The sequence below is a fragment of the Monodelphis domestica genome, chromosome 1 (assembly GCF_027887165.1).
Source record: "Monodelphis domestica isolate mMonDom1 chromosome 1, mMonDom1.pri, whole genome shotgun sequence".
In the NCBI taxonomy this organism is placed as follows: Eukaryota; Metazoa; Chordata; class Mammalia; order Didelphimorphia; family Didelphidae; genus Monodelphis; species Monodelphis domestica.
The window spans coordinates 640,938,343-640,958,160 of record NC_077227.1 but is presented as its reverse complement, the minus strand read 5'-3'; the positions used below and the strand labels follow the sequence as shown (position 1 = coordinate 640,958,160).

Here is a 19,818-nt window from a genome sequence, read left to right as displayed (position 1 = left end):
ACAAAATTGAGTCCTTACACTTTCCTGGGGTGGGGAGAGAGGACCAAGGGCAAGGTAGGCAGGAGCTTATGGGCATGTATATACACAGGCATTATTATAGAAAGGGCAAAGGAGATGAAAACAGAATGCTTCAGGAATATTTCAAGAGGGAAAACTGAGTTAATATATGTTAAATGAGTTAATATATGGACAAGCTTTGCAAGCCTTAAAGTATCATATAAATGTCATATTATTATTTATTATGACAGAGGAGGTGGTGCCTAAGCTGAGAATTTTTTTTTTAACCCTTACCTTCTGTCTTAGAATCATTACTGTGTATTGGTTCCAAGGCAGAAGAGTGGTAAGGGCTAGGCAGTGGTGGTCAAGTGACTTGTCCATGGTCACACAGCTAGGAAGTGTCTGAGGCCCAATTTGAACCTAGGACCTCCCATCTCTGGGCCTGGTTCTAAATCCACTGAGCCACCCAGCTGTCCCTCATTTTTTAAACTCTATGTCACCCAGCTTCAGAAATCATAACTCTACTGAAACTGTTCTATTTTTATTTACCAAAAGTCTGACATATGTAATAGCTTCTTCTCAGTCCTCCTATTTCTTGATCTCTTTGCAGTATGTGACACTGTGGATCACTCTATCCTATTTTCTAGGTTTTCATAACATTGGACTCACTCTTCATTTTCTTATCTGACTGTTTCTTCTAAGCTGCCATTAAGTGATTATCCAGTTCATGCCCCAAAGTGTGAATGGGTACTCCACGCCTCTGATATTATATTCTTTTTATTCTATTCTTTTCAAGACTTCATCAGCACCAAGGGGTACAACTATCATCTATACAAAGATGTTACCAAGTTTTGGATATTCAGTCCAAATTTTCTCTTGAACTCCAGGTCCATGTCATTAACTCCATCTAGAATGTTATACCCAATGTACTTCATATGATTACGTACCACCAAACATACCTCTTACATAAACTTCCTTATTTCAAAAGCAAAACCATGTTTCTTGTCACAAAGGTTCAGAAACACAGAATAATGTTCAATTCCTCTATATTCTTTTAGCTCCCTCTCTTAGCTCAATCATCAGGTACTTCCATTTCTACAACATCTCTCATATCCTTCCTCTTCTCTCATATAGCTACAACCCTAATTTAGGCTCTAATCACTGCTTGCCTGGACTATTGTGACAGCCCTTTAATAAGTCTCCTTGATTCTTCCTCTCAAATCCATCTTCTACTCAACTGCGAAAACAATTTACTAAAGCATAATAAAGCATAAACCAATTTACTAAAGCATACATAAAGCATGTCTCTCATTTGCTCAAAACTACAATTGTTTCCCCCATTAACATGAAATAAAAAATCCTCTATTTGACAAGTAAAGGCTTTTACAACCTTGCTCCAGGTTACTTTTCCAACCTTAATACTGCATGATTCCACATGTTCTCTACAATCCATTCAAGTAGGCTTCCTTGCTCTTTCTCGCATAACATTCAGATTTCCATCTCCATGTCTTTGTGCAAGCTTCTTCGTCTTACTATCTCCAGCTTCCTTCAAAACTCAGTTCAACTACTTCTTCTACACATGAGGTCTTTTCTGATCTACACAAATCCTAGTGATTCTTCTTTAAAACTGACCCATCAAATCAAAAGAACCAGAATTTATTAAGCTCCTACTATGTACCCAGAACTGTGCTAAGTTCTAAGGATATAAAGAAAAAGCCATAGCCCTACCTTCAAGGAGCTCACAATATAATGGAGGACACAACAAGCAAGTAGCTATATACAAACAAGATAAAATGGTGATAATCAACAGAAGGAAGGTACTAGCTTAAGTATAAGAAAAGGCTTTTTAAATAAGGGAGGGAGAAGGCAGGAGAAAGGAATAAGAATTTATATAGCATCTTCTATATACCAGGCACTGTGCTAAGTACTTTACAGATATTGCCTGATCTGAAGGTAGACTGGGTGGTTGTATAACTAGTAAGCATGCCAATCTTGTTGGGTTATTAGCATTAACCTCACAAATTCCTCCACCAACTAAGAATGTCCATGTATTGTCACCTACAGAATTTAAAAATAGCTGTTAATCTGTTGTCCTTTTTGTGTTCATATATTTATATGTTTACAAGTTGATTTCCCAGGAAAATCTAAGTTTTAGTCAAAAACTTCTTCAAACAGGAAATGCTTAAAAATGGTTGATGACTGATTTCATTGGTCAATATCTACTTGCTTTCCTTTCCTTTATCTTCCTATCTCTTCTCTCCTGTCATAAAATGTTTTCTCTATTAAACCTATTGATATCCAGAGATGTTTTGTAGGAAAGGCAAAAAGTTGTTGATAGGAATTTAAAAAAGAAATCCTTCTCCATAAACACAGGTTTATCATAAATATGTAACTATCCACTTATCATGGTAATAAAAAAAAATTTATACCTCTAGCAATTCTGATGAAACATCAAATTTGAGATCTTTGCCATTTTCTTCCTCCAGTTCCATCCGTTTATAAAACAGCATGTATGCACTATGTGTCTTCATAAAAAAAAATTTTAAACATATAATAAATATAAGAGTAGGAAAATGAAAAAATGAAAACACAGTAATTTCAAATGATCAAATGTACAGTAAATAAATACCTTTTCAAAGGAGAAATCCATAAATTTATCTGTAACGGAATCATAGGTCTTGGTCTGTTTAAGAAAAAATGAAATATTTTTTTCCTTCTAAAGATAGGTGGATGAAAAATAAAACTTATATTCAGTAAACTAGTTGGCTATTTTGAAAGTTAAAATCACATTGTATACCAAGTTTTAATTGTTATGCTTTTCAATTTGCTAATTAGCCAACAAAATTTGCCAAACTGTCCAATGTGAACTCTTTCTCTCTTCTTTATTCATTTCATCATGAGACCCTATCTACCAGTTGGAAGTAAATGAGAAGATAATTGTGAAAATAAAACAAAAAGTAAACAGCAATAGAGGTAAAAATAACATATTTTATTTATATTCTCTAATTTTCAAGAAGCTCAACAAAATACCATCTTTAAATTTTATGAGTGGCAGCTAGGTGACAGTGGATAGAGAGCCAGGTCTGGAGTCAGAAAGACTTGGGATCAAATCTGACCACAGATACTTCTGGTCAATCACTAACCCCATTTGCCTAGCCTTTCCTCTTTTGTTCTAAAGCTGTCAGTAGAACAGAAAGTAAAGGTTGTTTTAAACAACAACAAAAAGATTAGAGTATGTCAGATCTGTGTCTATTTTCATGACCATGGCAGACACATGAAAAAAAAATTTTTTTAAGCAGGTAAGTTTTCCTTTGGTTTTCTGAACACAGAAGTTATAATGAATTTTTCTGGTGCCAGTAGAACCAGTGCCATCTTAAAGTTATAGGGACCCTCATGCAAATAGTTTCCCAAAAATTTTGTATAGTAAAATAAGAAAATATCAAAGTCATAGGAAAACATCAGAACTAGCAGTAGGGAACAACAGACAAGCAGTAAACTGCCAGAGAGAATTAAAAATGAAATAGTAAGATGATAAGGGAAAGTGCTGTTAGAACAGAAGCAAACAAAAAGAACTAAATAAAGATAATAGAAAACACTTATAGGATCATCATGAAAAGTGGAAGTTGTGAACTTCAGCACGAGATGAAGGAATTAAGATAATTTAGCAGTGTGGAGATGGGAAGACTATAGGAGACAGTGCTAAGTGATGCTGGTTAAGGGATAAGACAGTTTAAGGTATTTCTATTAGATAGTAAGTTGAGAATTCTAAAATTCTACCCCATATTTGGCATGAAGAGAAGGCCAAATGCCAATGAGAAATTTAAGTGACACAGAAATTACATTGCTAGGGAGATTGTTTAAGTAGGATAACAAAGGAACAAGTAGTAATAATGGTGAGATTAGATAAGGAAAGTAGTAAGTGAAGAAAGAGACTTGGGCCTAAAGGGAACAAAGTACTAAAACCATGCTTAAGGTTACTTATGTATTCCCAACCCCATCCAGACTTGGTTAATAGGCAAGTGTCTAAAAGCTGAGGAGCAGCATTCTTTTCTAGTATTTCTCTACTTTTCCCCTTAAACTCTGTTTTGGATATTTTGGTCCTGGATCTGCCAGTTATCAGTTGTATGACCACATGCCAGGAATATTCCTGGTCACTGGACAGAAGTTGAAAAAAATAAGTTTGAGAAAATCATAGCATTATGACTTCTCTTGCTTTCTACCAAAAAAAAGTAGTTTAAAATGTTGTATAGCTAGATTCTGATTAACATAAATTAATATAAGCAATTATCAGATTTTATATTATTATAACTTTGACTAAATGAGAATTTTAAATATGTGTCAAAAATGCAGGGATTGATTATTGTATCAACAGGAATTGATCTGTACTCTATCAAAGGAGCAAAGGAAATTCAGGAATAGTTTGAAACCCACTCAATACTTTAAATGAGCAGATTTTCAAGAAAGAATTAGTAGAATCTCATAGTCAGCCCAGAAAGAAAAACTCCTAAGAAACATATTCTGAAGACAGAAAGAAAAATAATTCTTTTTAAAAGAAAAAGTTGTCTAAAGAAAGTAATATACACAAAAAACTGATCACAGATAAGGTTTTACAAAAGTATGGTGTCACTCAGTAAATATTATATTACTATACTATACTAAAGTTCAGAATAAGCTGAAATTTATGAAGAAATTTAAAAAAATGTGTTGGGAAAAAGAACATCCAAGATTTTGCCCAAAGGGCTTTAAAGAATGTGTTCCCTTTGATGCTAGGTTTGTACCCCAAAGAAATAATAAAGAAACATGTTTGTATAAAAATATTTATAGCTGTGCTTTTTATAGTGGCAAAAAAAAATGGAAAGTAAGAGGCTGTTCACTGATTGGGGAATGTTTGAACAAATTGTGATATCTGATGGTGATGTAATGAACTGGAAAGACCTCCAGCAATTGATGTAGAGCGAAATGAGAAGAAGCAGGAACTGAACACAGAAACTGAAACAGTATGGTACAATCAAATGTAACAGACTCTTCTACTAGTAGCAATGCAATGAACCAGGAAAATTCTGAGGGACTCATGAGAAAGATTCTATCCACATCCAGAGAAAGAACTGTAGGAATAGAAACACAGAAGAGAAGCATATGACTTATCATGTGATTCGATCGGGATATGATTGGGTTTTTGCTTTAAAAGTTCACAATTGTAAATATGAATAATATGGAAATCGGTTTTGAATAATGATATATGTACATCCCAGTGGAATTGCTTATCAGCTCCAGGAGGAGAAAGGAAAGAAGGGTGGGAAAGATCATGTAACTATGGAAAAATACTCTAAATAAATAAATAAAATTGAGAGATAAATAAAAAAATATCTAAGAAGAGCTACAACTACATTTGAGGTTGATAAGGGACAAGAGAAAGATATAACTACTTAATTATTATTTTATTTTCATTTTTTGTGACTCAAGATAATAGTCTATAGAATAGTGACAGCAAACCTATGGCATGGGTGCCAAAAAGGGCATGCAGAGCCCTCTCTGTGGGCACATCCGCCGTCAACTACCAGAGTTCATTACTAGAAAGGCAGTGGGAACTGTTCCCAGTCCCCTCTCAATGTATCTGAGGAAATTTCTCACTTCCCCTGCCCTTCAGCCCAGCAGCCAATGGGAGTGCTTCCACCCTCTCCTGTCTGGGGGAAAATGGGAGGTACAGAGAGAGAGTGGGGAGATGGCCAGCACTGGGAGGAGGTTGGCAGTCACAGCACTCCATCTCTAAAAGGTTTGCCATCACAGGATTAGCACAGACAAAGCACAAATGGCAAAGAGGGAGGCGAAACCTAAGATAAAGTGACAATAAGAGAATGCTTAGATTCCTTAGACGAGCTCAAATCACAAAACTCAGATAAATGATATTAAATAGCTGAACAGAGTTCAGATTTTACTAAACACTGTCTCTTCCAATCTCAGATTTTTCTATGTAAAAACAATGTTTATTTAGTGCTTAGATACATGGACAGTTCAAAAATCTAAAAGCATTTCTAAAATATTTTAGAAGATTATCAGAGTACTATTACTATTATGTTATTACCAATATCGGAAAATGCTATAGGCATCAAAATATAATTCCCAGTCTTCCAACTTTGGTAATTATATTATTCTTAATTAAGTACTTTTATTGAAGTGAAAAAGACATTAATTTCTGTTTATAATCTTTGTGTCTTCTCTATTTATAGGATCTATTTTCTATACTATTCCTTTGATATTTAATATATGGTATTTAAAAAAATTCCGGCAATGTTATTTAAATATTTTCATGGATAAATATTTCTAAACAGGACAATAAACATACTAAAGGGAATGATATCATACTTTTTTATAGTCCCACAGGACTATGTACACAATAGGTATTCAATAAATCTGAGCTGAATGAATAAATTAGAGTAGACTGCAGCAGTAAAGTAATTTGGTCCTCTTGATGCAATATGTATTAATGCAAAATGCTTAGTGATTGAATGATATACATATCATTAATAATATCAAAAGAAACTTACTGTCATTTCCCCTCCAAAACATTCAGAAGCAAGTTGAGCAGAATCAAAAGGTTTTACTTCAGCATCATTAAAGAGATACCTAAGGGCAAGCAAATATTATTTTCCAATTATCACTTACTCCATTAAGAAATTAATTGAGTTTTCTATATTTAAAACAAGCTAATGCATTTTTCTGAGCAATGTTATGGACAGACATATTTAATACAAACAAAATGACTATTTACAAGATTGTAATAGATATGAAAACTAAAAACATGATAATTAAACTACTTGGAAATTAGTAACAAGATAGATCATCATAAAAGTTAAAGGAAAAAATTATTTTTTCAATATCAAATCAAGAGGAATTTAAGTGATTCCTGGATAATTTTAAAAATTTAATATAAAATAATACCACAAATATTGTTATTTTGCAAAATAGTCTAAGGAGATACAAATAGTTAAATTATAACTTTCTTGATAGGACTTGTCAACTTACTTTATATTTATACCTTTAGAAACTAGCACTTTCCACATAGAATGAATTTAATAAATGTTTGTAAAATCATGTTGAATTAAACATGTAAGCAAAACATGATAACTAAAGGGATAAAAACAGTTATAATAGACAGCACTGTCAATTACACATTTTAGTAGTTATCTGTCCAGTTCTGTTGAAATCTAATGACTCATTGAGTATGGAGATAAGGTTCTCATGCCACTAGATGCAAGCATGCCCTACACCTAGTAGGAATAGTTTTTAAAGGTACAGGCCTGACAACAGAATAACTATGAAAGTTCATGAATCTGTAAATTAAGGCAAGGAAGTATCAGTGGAAAGAATACTTATAGTGATTAAAGAACAGATTCAATGTCAAATTTTCCAAAGTCCTAAATGACTAACTAGTCTTCACTTCTTTTCTTCATTTTATAATGGATATAACGTGAAAAACTTTAGGAAACATATAACCTAAATCAAATCAGTCAATATGCATTTAATTCCTTATACACCAGTCATAATATTAAAAAAATGGGAATGAAAAGAAAGGAAAAAGTACCATAGGAAATCATTTAAAGGATCATAGAATACATTTTTAACTGCATAAATGTAACTGAAATAATATCCAAACATAAATTTTACAATGTTCTTAACTCACCATTTATTGTTCTTATAAGCATGTGGATTCACTATATCCCTAATGAAGCTGTAATAGTGACCACCATCTGCTGTTCCTGTATGAACTGTCACTCCAATCAAATCATATTCATAGCTCTCAGTTTCTTTTTCATGATCAACTTCCTCCTTAAAACCTGAAATCATTTACATGATATAACGGTAATTCATTCCTTTAAAGTTTTAGTGTATTTTAATCATGTATATGACTGATATGAATTTCTAAAATTATACTTTTGCTTTTCTATAAAATTTAATGTATCAATTGTAAGTACTTTATTGGATAGTCACACAAGTTTTTCTTGTAATTTATTAAATACTTAAAATCTCATCCATTTTTTAATTTTAATTTTATAGCAAGGTGTATATGCTTATATATTGTTATTAAACTGAATTAATATGATATGGCTAATATACAATAAATTATAAAAGAACACAATAACAAACAATGGTTAGTACTCATTGTTTCAGGCAATATAAAATGGCTACACTTCCCCTGGTCTTAGAGGAATTAATAGGATCATGGTCACAAGTACCCTCATGTATTTTGGAAAAGCAGTAAGAAGCAGATTTTGACCTTTTAGACTTAGAAGGAAAATAGTTTGTTTCACTAGTAGCATTAATATTGCTTGGGCCCATCAGAAGCATTTACTGAAATAGAGCATGCATTGTATATTGGGAATTTTTTGGAGATATATGCAAATAAAAATAAAATATTATTCTTTCCAACAATAGGCTAACAGGAAGTTTAGGGATATCAAAAAGAAGGAAAAGAAATTTCAACAGACTGTTGAGAAAATTGAACATGGCAAAAAATAGGTTGAAACCACATAATACATGCAAAATTAATTCTAGCTGGATCAAAAAGTTAAACAAGTGTATGTATATACATATACATATATACATGGCTATTTAAAAGAGAAAAAACTAAAAAAAGTGTAAACTGGAAAACAATTATAGTAAAAGAAAACCCTTACATGCCCTATTTATAAGGAAATAATACAAGTTTATTACAAGCGTGACAACCAAGAGGAAAAGATATGAAAGGATAATTTATATAATACATAAGTATAAATAAATGATACAGAAAATGGTAAATCTTTTATCTGTTTGGCAAGAATGAATAAAATGAAAATCTAATGTTTATGGGACCATGGGTACAGAGAGATACCAAAACATTTTAAATCTTCTTGCTAAATGGTAGATTTTCTTTTTTTTTTTTTAGTACAATCCAAACTATGTAAAAATGTAAAAATTATCATACCCCCTGACCCAGTAAATTCACTTGTTGGGAATATACTCGACTATCTGTACGAAAATACCTTGATTTTTTTTTCTTCTAATACTAAAAACAGAGAAGTAATGAAAATGTTCAAAGCTTATGGGCAAAACAAACAGTATATATACTGATTTAAGAGAATATATAAATACAAAATTAAAAATAACAACAAAAAATATAAAGCCATGTGAAAAAGTGCATTAAAGCACATACATATACCTAGACTAGGAACACAAAAAGAAACAGGAAAAAAGTCAGCAGTGGACACAGAGGAATTATAAGTTATTATTATTTGTTTGTAAATATTCATATAATTCAATTTAAGGGGATTTGGAAGTAAGGGTGCAGGGAAGGATGGCATGGGGCATAGGTTATAGTGGTACTCCTAATACAGGGGCTGAAAGAGACCTTAGCTCTCATTCACTCTCACATCATCACTTGACAGATAATAAAATGAAGCATAGAGTGATTAAAGGACATATAGAATCAGATTCAGTGACTTTTCCGTCAGTACTTTCTACTGTGCCATGCTTCTTTAAGAACCTGAAATCAAACTCACTCTCTTCATTCCTTAAAACTTTTTTTTTTAACCCTTATCATCTATTTTAGTAACAACTAAGACAGAAAGGCAAGGGCTAGGCAAAAAGACTTAAATGCCTTGCAGAGGGTCATACAGCTAGGAAGTATGAGGTTAGATTTGAAACGAGATCCTTCTGGCTCTCTATTCACTGTGCCAACTTGCTGCCCCTGTTCCTTGAAATCTTGACATTATACTAGAGAACTTTAATACTGACAAAGATGATTCTTCAATTTCTCAATTCGTTAAACTCATTCATTATGCCTCAGTCACACTGTTCATTTTCACTAGGATCCAAAAGTATTCCACTTCCCTACCTCTGATGTTTCCTTATTTAACCATGACCGTCTTAATTATTCCGTCTTTCCTAGTATCTTACCCCTTTCTACATCTTTTTTCTCAACCCTCATTGAGATTCTCCAATCCTCACTACTCTGAGAAAATGACTCCCTTTTTTGACTTCCTTCTCTAATCTCAATCCAATAATCATTTCAGCCCTATAATAACCTCACTGACCACTGCTTTTGAATTCCTTGATCCTTGTTACACTGTTGCTCCTTCTTGCAAAATGTCAGCAATGCATTAGTTTTACCATCTGTCTCTTAATTTTCTTCAGTGTCACAACCTTGTTGAGGTATATTACAAAATCCTGTTATCTAACTTTAACCCTCATCATAGTAAAGACAATCCTTTTATTCTTCCTTAAGTGATTTCCCAACATATTCTTAATAAAAACAATTCCAATCTGCTTCCCTCTTTGTGCCACATAAAACTCCCTCAATTCTTTAGCAAAGGGGGCGTCATCTCTAACTTTACTGAGAAAACTGAGTTAATCAATCTTTCATCAGTCTGTGCATCTCAAAAAACCCTGATGTCATCTTCCCCTTTAATTGCTTCCTAGCCCTAACAAAAAGTGTTCAGTTGATTTTCATTCATGTCTAACTCCCCATTGGGGGTTTTCTTAGCTAAGATTCTTGTTTGCCATTTTCTCAGCTCATTTTACAGTTGAGGAATTATCTTAAGGGTCAGATTAGTTTTCCTGCCTTCAGGCCAGGCTCCTGTGTCACTTAGCTAACACCTAACAAAAAGTAGGGAGTGGATTTTTTCCTTACCAAGGCTACACATCCTCTATCTTCTCCAGCAGATAACATTCTCAATCATTCCCCCTCCCTCCCTTGCAAAAATAAAGGTTTCTCCCCAACTGCTTTCAAACATGTCCCAAACTGGCTAATTCTTAAAAAAACCTTCACTAGATCACTGCTTTCTCCTTAAGCTATGATTTTATAGCTCTCTTCCTTTTATCAGCCAAATTTGTCGAAAACTTTCTACAGTCATTACTTCTATATTCTATCCTTTTAACTCCTTTTGTAATGTCATTCATCCACATCACACTCAAGCATAACTACTTTATTCCAAAGTAACCAATGATCTCTAATTGCCAAATCTTTTCTCTAACTTTCTTGACCTATCAGTTGCATTTGAGACCATTTATTTTTTTCTCTTGGTTTTCAGCAATCTATTTTCTCCAGATTTTCTTCCTCCTTTGTGCTTTGCTGGCTCATCACCTATATTATACCCAATACCTTTGGTAATCCCTAGGGTTCTGTCCTTGGCCCTCTTCTCTTCATCCTCTACACTCTCTCTTGGTATCAGCTTCCATTGATTTAGTGAACCAGCTACATGGAAGACTTTTAGAAATGTATATATTCAATCCTAATCTTTCCATTCAGCTTTAGTTCCACATCAACAATTGTGTTGGATATTTCAAACTGATATCCCAGAGACATCGTAAATTCAACAAGACCTAAACAGATTATTGTTCTCCCTCAATCCTTCCCTTCTCCACACTTCCCAAATTTTGTCAAAGGTACCACCATCCTAGCTTATACCTTTGATATTATCCTTGAGACCTCACTCTTTGGCAGGTACTGTGCTTGATTAAATATAGGCACTTTAAAAAATTGTATTTATTGATTTACAGACAAGACTTTTCAATTCATATTCAACTTACTCTATCAAATAATACAAATTAAATTGCAGAGTCTAGAATTAGCATATAATTATGAAAGGAAAATAATTTAGAAATCAATTACCTTCTTTTCTGTCACACTTGCCCATAAGAAAATCTTCAGTATAAGGAGTCATATCCAATCGTAAAGGGAATGAAAAGTGGGTATTTACTTTCTCCTTCATCATGGTTACCATATTAAAAGTATACCTCATTGTATTGAAACTCAAGATGCGAGGTAATTTCTTGAAACATGCCCTAAAAAAAAGATTCCAAAAGTAATGAGTATATGTTAAAAATTATTCTTAAAAATGTTTTCTAGCACTTTCATTTTGGATTTAAATTCCTTTTTTATTCATATTCTCCTTTCAAATGAATGCAAGTAAAATTTATATAAATAATGAAACAATTTCTTCAAATGTACTTTTCTGGATGACTTACCATCTGGCTCATGTTTTCCCTATTAATATAATTTCTTAGGGACTTCAACATCTGTGCTTTTGTCTTCTTAATACCACTATCTAGAATATAGACTCTAAACTTACAACTCAGAATATTTTTATGTAGTTTTCCCACTTACTACTGATCTGTCCTCTCCAATACTTGTAATTTTTCATCCATTCTTAGTCAGTCCTTTTACATAAATCATCTTTTCCTCCTATTCTTCTGCCAATCTAGAATCCTGCGTAAACTGACAGAATAGTTTTCTAATCCTATTCTAAAATCATAGAATTTTGGTGATATTTGTAGAGATCATCTAAACTTTCATTTTACAGATGAAGAAACTGAAGGCCAGATACCTTAAGTCTTTCCAGAACCTAGCATCATGCCTGGAACAGGGTAGTTTTTTTAATATATGATTGACGATCTCTAGAACTAATAGTTTGGAGAAGATAACTTCTAGGATCCTTTTAATCTCTAAATCAATGATCTTATGATTTTAAGTTATACTAAAGAGATACTTTGTGGTGGAATATGAGCTTCAAGTTAGGTTTCTGGTTTCTATCCATTGCTATTCTTTTGCTATAGCATACTGACTTCCAATTTACATCTCTCTAATGTGGTTGTCTAAGTGTAAGTCTAACATAGATCTTATTTCTCTCTTCACTTTGATCAATAGCTGGCATCACTAGTTTACTTATCTAATGCTCAATGATGAGTCTGACTTTTGGCTCTCTCCTTTAGCTCATGTCACAGCTTTTGCCTACAATGTCCCTTCTCTTCCCATCTACAATCACGCTTCTTTTATATTTTAGTTCTAATTTCACTAGAATTATTTTAGCCCATATTAATACTTTCTATCTCTGAACAACCTCAGGATTTATTGTCAGTACTTTCATTTGGGCATTCTGTTGTGTAATTACTTAAATGCTTTAGATGTGTATGTATTATTTGGCCAAGTAACCTCATTAAGAGTTTGGAGCATATTTAAACTCATTTTGATTCATATAATGCAAGAAACAAGGCTTATCAAATAATAGCTACTCATTAAAAAAACTACTAAATTGAAAATAGAGAAGAAAGTGTTAAAAAACAAAGATAAAATTAGAATGGAAAACATTTACATCAAACCGTAGCAGTTAATCTGAGCATGAAGAAAATTTTTTAGAGTAACCATAACGCAGGACAAATTAAATGAATCTCAGAAAAAATATAATACAGTTAATAGATTAAAGAAAATGTAAAATATTAAGTATATGATATATATCTATAACTACATAAGCAGTTATTTTTTTGGAGCAAAATAATTGTTTTAAAAGGACAACAAAGAGAGGCAGAAAATTTTCAGTCCTCTGAAAACCCTTCCATACCAATTACAAACTAAATGCTCCTAGGGGACTGAAAATGAAACCTAACAACAAGACAGAGCCCAGGAACCCTCCTTCTGGACTCAACTTAAAAGGCACGCTCCCCAAAGCCAGAATTTGAGAACACTCCAGTTTAAGCAGAACAAAGAAGGAAGGTTCCGGGATCCCTCTCCCACCTAGAGGGCTAAGCCTCCAGCGGCATCTGGAACCTCTGGGCAGGCAAAGGCATGTATCTAGAGGGAACACCGTGCCGGCAAATCTGTGCCAGGCTCAGAGCATCCAACAAAGGCAGTGGGGAAGCAGCTAGAGAAGAAGTGCAGAGCCCAGAGTGGAAAGCAGATGGAGTAGCGGAGACACCCCATATTGTCCACCCCACCCCTTCCCCAGGATTTGGCCTCAGGGCACATCCAGGAACCCAGGCAAACGTAATCCCATTAAAGCCTCCAGAGTGCAGAGAAGTTCAAGCTCCAACAACTCATCCCCCACAGACTGCACTGAAAGATCTACTGACAAAACTCCAAGGGTGAAGGTGGAAAAAAAAGCCCAAAACCACAAAAAAAAATGAGAGAAGCAAGAGCTCAGGCAACTGCAGGGAATAAAGAAGAGGTAAAAACGAGCCAACAATAGAAAAAGAAATTACAATCAACAGCTTCTTTACAGGCAACAAAGAGCAAATGGAACAGAGAAGGATGAGGTAACACTGAGAAAAAAACAGAAAAGTCAATGAATTGGATACAGTATCTGGAAGGACTCAAAAAATGATTCAAAGCACAATTAAGAGAGGCTGAAGACAACTGGGAAAAAAATTTTAAAACTAAGATAAGTCATCTAGAAACAAAGGAACTTGAACTAAAAAAAGAAAATAGTGTCTAGAAAGTGAAAATCAACCAGTTTGAAAATGAGGCAAAGGAGATGAAAAAATGAGGCAAAGAAGATGAAAATTGACCTCCAAAGAAAATCAGACCAGAAGGAGAAGGATGACCAAAAAGCCAGGGATGAAATCCAGTCTTTAGGAACCAGAATACAATAACTAGAATCAAGTGACTTTACAAGGCAGCGGGACACTATAAAACAAAATCAAAAGAATGAAAAAATTGAGGAAAATATGAAGCATCTCATTCACAAAACAGAAGATTTAGAAAATCATTCCAGGAGAGACAACTTAAAAATAATTGGTCTACCAGAAGACCATGACAAAAGAAAAATCCTGGACATCATACTACAGGAAGTTATCCAAGAAAACTGGCCCGATATTCTAGAATAAGAAGGGAAAAGTGGAGATTTAAAGAATCCACAGATCACCTCCTGTACTTAATCCCCAAATGACAACACCCAGGAATGTTATAGCCAAATTCAAGAACTATCAGACCAAGGAAAAAGTATTACAAGCTGCTAAGAAGAAGTCATTCAGATACCACGGAACCGCAGTGAGGATAAAACAGGATCTGGCTGCATCTACACTGAGGGACCAAAAGGCATCGAATATAATATTCTGGAAAGAAAGGGAACTAGGTCTACAACCAAGAATCACCTACCCAGCAAAACTTCATACAGGGAATCATACAGGGAAAAGTATGATCATTTAACAAAATAGAACAATTCCAAGCATTTGTAAAGACCAGACCTGAACAGAAAATCTGATGCCCAAGCACAAAACTGAAGAGAATCATGAAAAAATAATTAAAAAAGAGGGAAAAAAAGAAAAACAAAACAAACCCCCATTTTATTCATTCATTTATTTATCCTTTTGCTTATTCATATATTTATTTGTTTGTATATTTATTATTTACTTATTCATTTATTTGTTTGTTTGTTTGTTTTAGAACCCTTACCTTCCATCTTGGAGTCAATACTGTGTATTGGCACCAAGGCAGAAGAGTGGTAAGGGCCAGGCAATGGGGGTCAAGTGACTTTCCCAGGGTCACACAGCTGGGAAGTGTCTGAGGTCAGATTTGAAACTAGGACCTCCCGTCTCTAGGTCTGGCTCTCAATCCACTGAGCTACCCAGCTTCCCCGAAAAAAAAAAAAAACCCACCCTTTTTTAAAGAGACTCAATACGTTAAACTGATATATATCCCTATAAGAAAAGTGGTCATTGGTAATTCTTAAAAAATTGTTATTATCACCTGGGCAGCTAGAAGAATTACACTTAGAGGGAAGAGTAACAAACTGTATAGGATGAAATGACAAGACAAAAATATGTATATAAATATATGTATGCATAAATACATATGTATGTGTGTATATAAATATGTACAACTAGAGCTAAAAAATAGAGGTTAATACTAAAAGAAATGGGGAAAGAAAGAAAAGTGGGTACATTTATATGTCAGAAAGAAGCTCATGAAGGAAGGGGGAAGGACATCAATATACTGGAAGGGTAAAGAGGTTGGAGATAGGAAATACTCAACTCTTGTGTGCACTGAAACTGACTCAAAGAAGGAAAAATAATCCAATCCATTGGGGCAGAGAATTGATTTGCTCCCTATAGGGAAATAGAAGGGTAACAAATGAACTGGTGGGGAGGGAAGCAGTACAAGGAAAGGAGAGAGTGTGAGGGGTAGTTTAAAAAGATTACAAAAAAAATAAGGGGGGAATAAGAAGGAAGGGTTATAGAAAGGGAAGTAAAATAAGGGTGGGAATTAGGGGGACTGATTAAAAACAAAACATTGTATAGAAGGAAATAGTGAAAGAAGAAAAGGCAGGTCTAGGAGTAGAAATAAAAATGCTGGGAAATACATAGCTGGTAATCACAACTCTGAATGTGAATGGAATAAACTCACCCAGAAAAAGCAAACAAATAGCAGAGTGGATTAGAAACCAAAACCCTACCATATGCTGTCTACAATAAACACAAATGAGGAAAGTAGACACGCATTGGGTAAAAGTAAGATGATGGAGCCAAATCTATTGAGCATCAACTGATAAAAAGAAGACAGGAGTCCCAATCATGATATCTGATAAAGCCAAAGTAAAAACAGATCTAATTAAAAGATATAGGGAAGGTAATTACATCCTAATAAAAGGCAGAATAAATAGACAATGAGGAAATATCAGTACTCAACATGTATGCACCAAATGGCATAGCATCCAAATTTCTAAAGGAGAAACTAGTGGAGCTCAAGGATGAAATAGATAGAAAAACTATACTAGTGGGAGACTTGAACCTTCCTCTACCAAAACAAGATAAATCAAACCAAAAAAATAAATAAGATGTAAGAAAAGTGAATGAAATCTTAGAAAAATTAGAGTTAGTAGATATGTGGAGAAAAATAAATAGGAACAAAAAGGAATATACCTTTCTTTTCAGCAGCACATGGTACATTCACAAAGATTGACCATGTATTAGGGCATAAAAACATTTCAAATAAGCACAGAAGATCAGAAATAATAAGTGCAACCTTCTCAGATCACAATGCAATGAAAATAATAATTAGTAAGGGTACATGGAGAGGCAAATCAAAAATTAATTGGAAGTTAAGCAATACAATTCTCTAAAATTGGTTAAAGAACAAATCATAGAAAGTTAATAACGTCATTGAAGAAAATGACAATGATGAGACATCCTTTAAAAATCTATGGGATGCAGCCAAAACAGTGCCCAGGGGGAAATTCATAACCTTGAGTTATATATTAACAAATTAGAGAGGAAAGAGGTAAATGAATTGGGCATGCAAATTAAAAAACTAGAACGAGAACAAATTAAAAATCCTCAGATGAAGACTAAAGTAGAGATCCTAAAAATTAAGGAGAAATTAATAAAATTGAAAGTCAACAAACTATTGATTTAATAAATAAGACTAGAAGCTGGTACTTTGAAAAAACAAATAAAATAGACAAAGTACTAGTCAATCTAATTTAAAAAAGGAAAGAAGAAAACCAAATTGATAGATAAAAAGGGAGACCTCACCTCTAATAAAGGGAGAATTAAGGCAATTATTAAACATCATTATGACCAATTTTATAGCAATAAATATAGCAATCTAGGTGATATAGATGAATATTTAAAAAAATATAAATTGCCTAGACTAACAGAGGAAGAAAGACGACCTAAACAACCCAACATCAGAAAAATAAATTGAATAAGCCATCAAAGAACTCCCTAACAATAAATCCCAAGGTCCAGATAGATTCACAAAATAATTCTATCAAACATTCAAAGAACAACTAATTCCAATATTTTACAAAATATTTGACAGAATAAGCAAAGAAGGAGTTCTACCAAATTCCTTTTACAACACAAATATGTTACTGATTCCAAAGCCAGGCAGATCAAAAACAGAAAAGAAACAATAGACCAATCTCATTAATGAATATAGATGCAAAAATCTTAAGGGGGATACTAGCAAAAAAGACTCCAGCAAGTTATCACAAGGGTTATTCACTATGACCAGGTAGGATTCATACCAGGAAGTCAAGGATGGTTCAATATTAGGAAAACAATCCACATAATGGACCATATTAAGAAGCAAACTGACAAAAATCACACGACTATCTCAATAGATGCACAAAAAGGCTTTGAAAAAATACAACACCCATTCCTATTGAAAACATTAGAAAGCATAGGAACAGAATGTCCTTTCCTAAAAATAATAAACAGTCTATATCTAAAACCATCTGCAAACATCATGTGCAATGGGGACAAACTAGAGAGCTTCCCAATATGATCAGGAGTGAAACAAGGATGCCCATTATCACCTCTATTATTTAACTTTGTACTAGAAACACTAGCTGGAGCAATCAGAGAAGAAAAAGAAATTAAATGTATTAAAATAAGCAATGAGGAGACCAAGCTATACCTCTTTGTGGATAATATGATGGTCTACTTAAAGAGTCCTAGAGAATCAACCAAAAAGCTAGTCAAAATAATCAACAACTTTAGCCAAGTTGCAGTAGAGGTAGTTTCTCGGTGACCAAGAATGACAATTGTTTTTGTGCATTATCATCTATTGATGTACCCTCATGTGGCTTTTAAGTCCAAAGACTGAGGCGCAAAGTTTGTGGCACATGGGGCATGAGACTCCAGTTGTTACAGGAGGTGCAGTTGTGGCCTGGTGTCGGTGTTCACGCGAAGCAGCAAGACGTCAACGTCATTAACCTTCAAAGGTTGTGGCGGTATGGTTAATGTGGGTTCGCCAGCTGCTTCTGACAGAGGCAGCAAATTCTAGTTGCTTTGGTGTAATGCCAGCCCACTTCAAGTTGGACTTTAGCTGATCCTTGTATCTTTTCTTTGGTCGGCCTTGTTCCCTGATTCCAGCTGACAGTTCACCATGGAATACCTGTCTTGGTATTCGCTGTGGGTCCATGCCGATGACATGTCCAGACCATTGTAGCTGGGTTTTGAGGACCATTACTTCGATGCTGTTGGATTTGGCTCTGTCGAGGACTTCCTGGTTGGTGATTCGGTCCTGCCATAGGATCCTCATGACTGACTGGAGAGAGTGTTGGTGGAATTGCTCCAGCTGTTTCATATGCTTCCGGTACAGTGTCCATGTCTTGCAACCATATAGGAGCGAGCTGAGGACCACTGCGTTATACACTTTGAGCTTCGTCCCAGTGCTTACACCTTTGTGTTGGTGGACTTTGGAGCTCAGCCACCCGAGTACCTGGCTGGCCTTTTGGATCCTGGCATTAATCTCGTGGTCTAGGAACCCTTCATTGGCGATGGTGCTGCCCAGATACTTGAAAGTGTTGACGTTGGAAAGCTGCGTGCCGTTGATAGTTATGCACGGCTGGTTAGTTGGCCTCCCTGGTACGGGTTGGAACAGCACCTCTGTTTTCCTGAGGATGATAGGCCAAACAGTTTTGTTGCTGTATAGAACCTGTCCACAATGGTTTGGAGATGATTTTCTTGGTGGGCCATGAGAGTACAGTCATCTGCAAAGAGAGCTTCCAGGATGAGTCTCTCTGTTGTCTTTGTTTTTGCAGTCAGGCGGCGAAGGTCGAATAGTGAGCCATCCAGTCGGTATTTGATGTAGACGCCCAGGTCTAGATCCATCACAGCATGTCGTAATACTTGGGTGAAAAATAGGTTGAATAGTACTGGAGAGAGGATACAGCCTTGTTTCATGCCATTGCAGATGTTGAAGCGATCGGAAGTCTCTCCACCAGATAGGAATTCCCCTGTCATGTCTAAATGAAAGAGCTGGATCAGTTTGACGAATTTTGCTGGGCAACTGAGCTTGCTAAAGATTACCCACAATGCATCCCTGTTCACGTATCGAAAGCCTTTGTGAAGTCTATGAAGACAATGTAGAGACTCAGATTCTGCATTTTTCCTGCATTTGCCTCACCGTGAAGACCATGTCGATGGTGCTGTGATCTGGTCTGAAACCACATTGTGATTCAGGCAGGTTCTGCTCTGAAACAGATGACAGGAGTCTGTTGAGTATAACACGGGCGAGGATCTTTCCAGCAGTGGAGAGTAGTGAGATGCCTCTGTAGTTGTCAC

General features: G+C 34.8%; 1 protein-coding gene across 11 annotated transcripts in view; it reads right to left on the bottom strand.

Moving 5' to 3' along the window:
• Nucleotides 1-19,818, bottom strand: part of USP34 (ubiquitin specific peptidase 34) — a 357,595-nt gene that overhangs the window by 69,762 nt on the left and 268,015 nt on the right. For all 11 annotated transcript variants that reach the window (XM_056813961.1, XM_056813959.1, XM_056813952.1 and 8 more), the window contains 5 exons: nucleotides 11,645-11,817; nucleotides 7,679-7,832; nucleotides 6,543-6,621; nucleotides 2,627-2,680; nucleotides 2,427-2,522 (listed from right to left, as the gene is read on the bottom strand). In XM_056813961.1, the coding sequence (XP_056669939.1) occupies nucleotides 2,427-2,522; nucleotides 2,627-2,680; nucleotides 6,543-6,621; nucleotides 7,679-7,832; nucleotides 11,645-11,817 (556 nt within the window). The remainder of the gene's footprint in view (nucleotides 1-2,426; nucleotides 2,523-2,626; nucleotides 2,681-6,542; nucleotides 6,622-7,678; nucleotides 7,833-11,644; nucleotides 11,818-19,818) is intronic.